Here is a 6,495-nt window from a genome sequence, read left to right as displayed (position 1 = left end):
AGCTGGGCTACAGCCTCTTGCCAAAACGGGTGAGAAGCCAAAAACGGATCTTTTAATGCTGGAGCAGAAAGGCTTTTGCTTGCAGGTTGGTCTGGAAGCAAAAGCCTTTGTTTCTTTGGGCTCATAATGGAAACTTGTGCATTCTCTGGAATAGCTGATGAAAGGGTGTAGCTCACGGATGTCCCATGGAATTGTAGTTTCCCAAAGGTGAGTGAGAGGCATTGGGAGTTGAGAAGCTCTTGCTTAGGGATTTTGTGCCATTGCTGGAAGAGAGGGGAAGAGTTTGGGAAGGGGAATGGAGATGATGTTCAAAGGAGAGGGTAGACATGGCAAGGGTTGGACAAGGATTCAAGACTGAGGCAGAAAGTGCAGGATGAAAACAAGTTTAAAAGTTTTCAATGTGTGCTGTCCTTCAGCCTCTTGTGCTCCCATGGGGGCTTTATCCTGCTTTTCTGGGCAAGGAATGTGGCATTCTGATTCCTGGTGTAGTGATGTGCTGGGGAAAGCTGGGTGCCTGTGGTGCATAAATCCCTCTGCCCAGTTAGTGGCTGCAGAATTGGGATGGGGAAGGGAAGTAGGAATTGCAGTGGTGTGGCTTTTCCTGCTGGCGAGATTCCTGACTTGTGTTGGGAGCATTTCCCTTGAGCCAGGTAACACAGGTGCAACCCACTGATGTCATCCCCATGCTACCCCTGCCCCTTGCTTAGGTGGCACCACCACATCTTGCAAGGGATTTTTGGGATGTGGAAGCTCCAAGGAAGGGGCCCTTTGCTGGGCACTGTGGCACCTCACAACATCAGGCTCCCTTGGCCACCTGGTCCTGGTACCTGCAGCTTCCCTTTCCTTTGGGCTGCATTCCTTAACTTGGAGATTATTTTTTTTTACTTAATAGGAACCATCAATCTTAGAGCCTTTTAATGTTTGTAGATGTCTTGGTGGTTTTTAAATGGATTATGGTACCCATGAATTTTAGCTATATATAGAGCTCAATAAAGAAGTTATATGGGTCCTGTCCCAGTGGAATGCTGCAGTGTGCTGTGGGTCCCACTTCCTGGGGAGGGACATTCTCACCAAGCTGAGCAGAGCTGGATTATTCACCATTTGTTCTATTTCTTACTCAATCACCCACATTCAGCTCCTCAGCGGAGCCTTGTTTCAGTCACTTCAGTTTTTCCCAAAATTGATACAAATTGAGTCAGGGCAATTTCTGTGCCTGGGCTGGGGGTGAGGTACAAAATGCAGAGGGGAAGGAGGAGGAGAGAATTGGAAGCATGAGAACACTCCTCGTGTTGATATTGTGGGGGTCTCATCCCTCGGTGCCGTTGTCAATGTTCACCCTGAACGCAGAGTGAAAGAATCGCCCCACGCCAACAGAAATCGAAACTGCGGGGGTTTGCAGCCGAGCGTGCAGCTCCGGGCTGGGGACACGCGTGGGTTGGAACCCCCGGGTGGCTGCGAGCAGGGGCTGCTGCCCCTCCGGCCCCTCCGGCCCTTGGGACCGTGTGGCACCCCGGGCACGGCCGCTGCTCCTGCGGCCGGGGGGGCCGGGCGGGCTCCGGGGCTGGGCCGGCGCCGGTGCCGTGTCCCGTCCCCCCCGCGGCCGCCGGGCCCGTCCCCTCCCCTCCCACCGTGGAGCCAAGTTCAAACCGCGGGCCCCGGCGCAGCGGGACGGGGCCGGACCGGGCTCCCCGGGACCCGCGGGGCTCCATGGTGAGTGCGCCGGGACACCCCTTGTCCCTGGCACCCCTCCTTGTCCCCTCCTCTTCTCCGGGACACCCCCTTATCCCCGGCACCCCCTTCCCCTTCTCCGGACACCCCTCCCTGGAGGCCTCTGACGGACCGGAGCTCTCCGCGCTGCCGGGATGGGCTCGGCTCGGCCGGGCTGGGATTGCAGCACCCGCGGTGGGGCTTGGGACCTGTCGGGAGGTGACTGGTTCTTCTGGAATGGGGCTCGGACTGGTAGGGATGGGGCCAGAGCACTTGGGAAAGGGATTGGAGCAGTTGGAATGGGGCTGGGCTGGGTCCAAGTGGGACTTTGTTCCATCGTGACCCCTCTAAGGATCCGAGCCTGGGGTCCGTGAGGAAGGGGCTGGGGTCTGCCCGGGGAAGCTGGTCCAGCTGGGATCAGGCTGCTGGGTCTGGGATGGGGCTGAGATCATCAGCACCTCGATGGGGCTTGGATCTGGCTGGTCCTGAGGTAGAGAGGGTCTGTCCTTGGAGGGTCTGTCCCTGCCTTGGGGCTCTGGGAGGTGACAGAGTCCCTTTGGGTAGGAGGGATTTGGGGACAGAGTCTGGCTGGCTGGAAGGACCTGGTGGGGTTCCCAGGCTGGCAGCAGGAATTGCCCCTTGCTGCTTTGCTGGCAGGAGTGCCAGCAGGAGCTGCTCTATCAACAATGGTGATTCCCCTTATCTCCTTGTATTTGCTGGAGGATTAGAGTGAGGATGAGATTAGCCATGCCTGTCCTGCACCCGTGCTTCCCAAGGCAGCTCCTTCACTGCCAGCTCTGCCCTAGGAAGGGATGTGCCACCTGCCTGTAGCTTGCTGCTGTGGGATGGGGCTGAGGGCACAAGGAATAACCCTGAATCAGCTGCTGAACTTGTTCTCCTCCATCCTGAAGGGAGCAGGATTTGCCACCTCAATCTCCCTGCATCCCTCTCTTCTCACTGCTGCTTTCCTGCTTTCCATGGTGGGGGGAAGCACCTACAGCACCTGCTGCCCTCCTGCCCTGGCTGTTCCCTGGACTACTCTGCACTTCCTTCTGGGCTGAGCACTGAGCCCAGCCTTGGCTCTCATGGAATGCTGGAAATGGTGTGCTTTCTCCTAAAACTGGCTCCCAGTTGTTTAATACACCACTTCAGGGAAGTAATTCCCCTTTTCTTGGTAAAATTGCACAGCCTTGCCTTCCTGGCAGAGGAGACCTCTGGAGAGCAACCCTTAGACTTTGGTCAGAGTGTCCTTGTGGAAGCAGTGCTCTCCTTTGATTATACCCTCAGCTCTCTGCTTAATCACCTCTGGGGCAAGATCTCTCAGTGGTTTGCAGGGAGCAAAGCCAGCAGCACAAGGAGGCTTTTCCCTGCCCTTCCCAGCTCCCAGATAGAGCTCAGCACAGCTCTGCTGGAAGGTGTGTGGTGATTAGGGATGTTCAAGAGCCCAGTTGGGTTTCTACAGGTTATACCTGGGTTTGCTGCTCTCTTTGCATGTGCTCCAAGGTGACGGTTGTGTCCACGTGTTCCCAGAACTGTGCTGTGTTGAATTTTGCCTCATGTTGAGCCTCTATCACTCCCATTGAGCTGCAAGAGGATGGGAAAAGGTTTCCTCACCCTTTTGGGGCCAGGTCCAGCCCAGGATTGAGTAGGGAGCGCAGAGCAGGTGTGGATTTTACAAACAAAACCCCCTAGGCTCTCACCAAAGAGGACAGATGGAGTGTGCCTGGGCTTGGAATTCAGTGAGGGAAATTCTTCCTTCCGGCTTCTTGGAGCAGAAGGGCAAGTGCAGAGGTGCTGGGGAAGGCAGTGACCCCGGAGCTGAGGTGGGGAGCAGCAGGCAGAGCTGCAGGCAGAGCTGTGGCCCCTTCCCCCTCGCTTTGGCTGCAGCACAGGGGTTGCATAGTTGGAAGGAGCTGAGCTGCTTTCTGCCTGCCCAGACCTGACACCTGCAGCATGAGGGTTGTTTGGGAGGGGGTTGTGTTTGGGGGGGACTTTTCCTGAAAATATGAAATTATAGAAATGCCAGGATGGGGCCCCAGGGCTGTGCCCTTGCTCAGAATGTGGAGACGTGTTGAGCTGTTGGGTTCCTTTCCTGGAACAAATTCTGAGCTCCCCATCCTCACTCTGCTGCTGCTGGGCTGCTCAAATATCCCCAGCCCTGGTCACCTGAGCTTGTGCTGGCTTTTCTTCAAAGCTGTGGGTTCATCCCTGCCTCGGAGGGTCCATGCACCCCTCCCTGTGCCCCTGTGCCAGCTCAGGTGTCAGCCCTTGGGGTTCCCCGCTCTGCACAGCACGCGGCTCTCGGAGGTTTGGAGCCAGGAGCTCAGAGGCATCTGGGATGTGCTGGTGAGAGCTTGTGCTGCTTGTGGTGAGGGGCCCCAAGCCTGGGATGAGCCTGAGCTGCAAGGAAGCTGGAAAAAGCTGTATTGCAGAGGTGTGGGAGCATCCCTTTGAAGGTGTTTGGATCTGTTTGAGCTGAGCTGTGGATGTTGCTGGTGGGGACCAGGCAGCTCCTGCCTCCAGCTCCTCTCCAAGGAGCTCAGGTCTCTGCTCCCCTTGGGTTTTTTGGCACTTGAGATTCTCTGGCCTTGAAATGGCACAAAGTGGGGATCATGCTGGGGCAGAGAGCTCAGGGATGAGCCCCACAGACTGACAGAGGCCCCAGCACAGCTCTGTGCCAAGAACCCACCTGCTGGCATCAGAGAGAGCTCTGTGTGTGCCATGGGCAGCGCTGCTGGGCTGGGCTCAGGCTGGAGCAGTTTCCCAAGGGCTTTGCCCCAGGGGGAGATGGCTCATCTGGGAGGATGTTCTGTTCTCTGGGAGAGAAGACATTGAGACTCGTCCATCACATGTTGCATCTTCAGGTACAGGTCCCATGGAGCTTCTGCCTAGGGGTTGAAGGCAGAGCCCAGGACATCCCTTAATCCCCAGCTGACTGTGAGCCCTTCCCTGGCAGATTTTCCCGCGGGTGCTGTCCTGTGCTGTTCTGCTGCTCCTGCTGGTGGCCGTGCTGAGCAGAGGCAGGAGGTGCAGCATCGCCAGGATCCTGCGGCAGTACCGTGCCGTCATCTTCCATGAGCTCCAGAACCTGGTGAGCCGAGCAGGGCTCGCTCTGCCTGGGGCCAGCCCTGGCCTGGGGGTGCTGCTGGGCTGGATGCAGCCCTGAGGAGGGAACTCAATGTGGAGCTGGCTGCTTTGCCAGCAGGGTTGGGGTTTGTTGTTTAAACGGGGGGATTGTGGTTGTGTTTAAATGGGGGATCCTCGCTCCAGGTGGGAGGCACTGATCTGTGAGCTGCTGGATGTTTTTGCTCTATTTCTGCAGAGGAACCTGACTGGGTCAGTGTACAGGAGCGGGAGGGCTGGGCCCGCTTGTCGTTCAGACAAGGTGAGCACAGAGACACCTGGGGCTGGGGCATGGCTGGGCTGAGCCCCCAGGGAGCCATGGAGCCTCCCTCCCTGCCCTGTGCTTCCCTGCAGGACCAGAGGATCCTGCTGTCCATCTACAACATCAGCATGTCCCTGCGGGAGGCGGGGGACACCCTGCAGGGCCCCGAGGAGCTGGTGGTCTGGAGGGTGGCCAGGAACACCCACACGGTGCTCCGGGAGAACTGCAGGAGAATCAGCAAGGTAGGAGGCCCTCTGCTTCTCAGCCATGGCAGTGGCTCCCAGTCCCCAGGGCTGTGGGCAGAGCTTGCCTTGTTTGTGCTCTCCTGGCTGCCTGTGAGGAGTCTCCAGGCTCTGCCTGCTTCACTCTGGGAGCTGGGGAATGCTGATGGCACATCCACCCCTGGGAGCTTCAGAATAGCCAGGGGAGGGAGATTCAATTGTGGCAGTGTGGACCAGGCTGGTGGGGTTTTACCACGGGCTCCCAAGTGGGTTTTTCCACATGTGCCACGATGCCACGGCTGAGGGAAACACAGGGCCTTTGTCCTGGTGGGATTTCTCACCCTGTGGGTGCATTCACCCTGTCCTGCTCTTGCTCCTGAGTGCTCATAGGCAAGAATTGGGATTTCTCCCCTGTGGGCTGGTCTGGGTTCCTCTGGCATCCCTGAGGGTCTGCTGGGCAATCCCCATCCAGGAGATCCCTATGGCAGCACCAGCAGTTCATCAGCCAGCAGGGAAAACCAAGGGCAGTGGATGCCAGCTCCCAGCTCTGCCTGACCCTGGCACAGGGCTGGGACTGCCCTCCCTGCCACTGCCAGGGACATTGGCTGGGCACAGCCCTGCCTGGGGTCTGCTGGTGTGGATGGAGCTGCTGCTGCTCTGGAGATCTGCTCTGGTGTCCGTGGCTGGGCTGTGGGGTGCACACTGCCAGCTCAGACAGGGACAGCCACCTTTGGGGGGATCTTGGGGACCTGACACCATGACCATAGGCAGTTTGGCCGCCTCAGCCATGTGCGTGGTGCCTTTTGTCCCCTGACTAATATCTCTGTGGTGCGGGGGGGGGGTTTCTGTCCCCTCCCGGGCGCACGGACCGCAGAGCCCCGCGCAGCCCGGCCCGGCCCCGCGGCGGCAGCCGGCCCGCAGGAGGCAGCAGCGGCTGCGGGACCTCGGCAGGAAGGCGGAGAGGCTGCAGACCTGCTGGGAGAAGCTCAACGCCCTGCACGCTCCCCGCCAAACCTCCTGGGACTCGTAGGAACGGCCTGGCCTCCCACCGGGGGATGGATGCGCTGCTCCAGCCCCGGGGCTGCTTTGGGAAGCTGGGACAGACTCAGCCCTGAGGGCTGGATTCATCCTCCTGCTCCAAGCCGTGCCAGGCACCCGATCCACCACTCCTGCTTGGGCTGC

The 6,495-nt window shown here is 58.7% G+C and overlaps 1 protein-coding gene across 1 annotated transcript; it reads left to right on the top strand.

Annotated features, from left to right (window-relative positions):
- The first annotated feature begins 4,556 nt into the window (after positions 1-4,556).
- Positions 4,557-6,343, top strand: C17H20orf204 (chromosome 17 C20orf204 homolog). Its single transcript, XM_058036533.1, has 5 exons — positions 4,557-4,571; positions 4,664-4,798; positions 5,030-5,092; positions 5,185-5,334; positions 6,188-6,343. Exons 1-5 carry the CDS (start codon positions 4,557-4,559, stop codon positions 6,341-6,343), a joined length of 519 nt encoding a protein of 172 aa, XP_057892516.1.
- Positions 6,344-6,495: the final 152 nt, after the last annotated feature.

This window comes from Melospiza georgiana, chromosome 17 (assembly GCF_028018845.1).
Source record: "Melospiza georgiana isolate bMelGeo1 chromosome 17, bMelGeo1.pri, whole genome shotgun sequence".
Lineage (NCBI taxonomy): Eukaryota > Metazoa > Chordata > Aves > Passeriformes > Passerellidae > Melospiza > Melospiza georgiana.
This window is presented reverse-complemented; position numbering and strand designations above follow the sequence as displayed.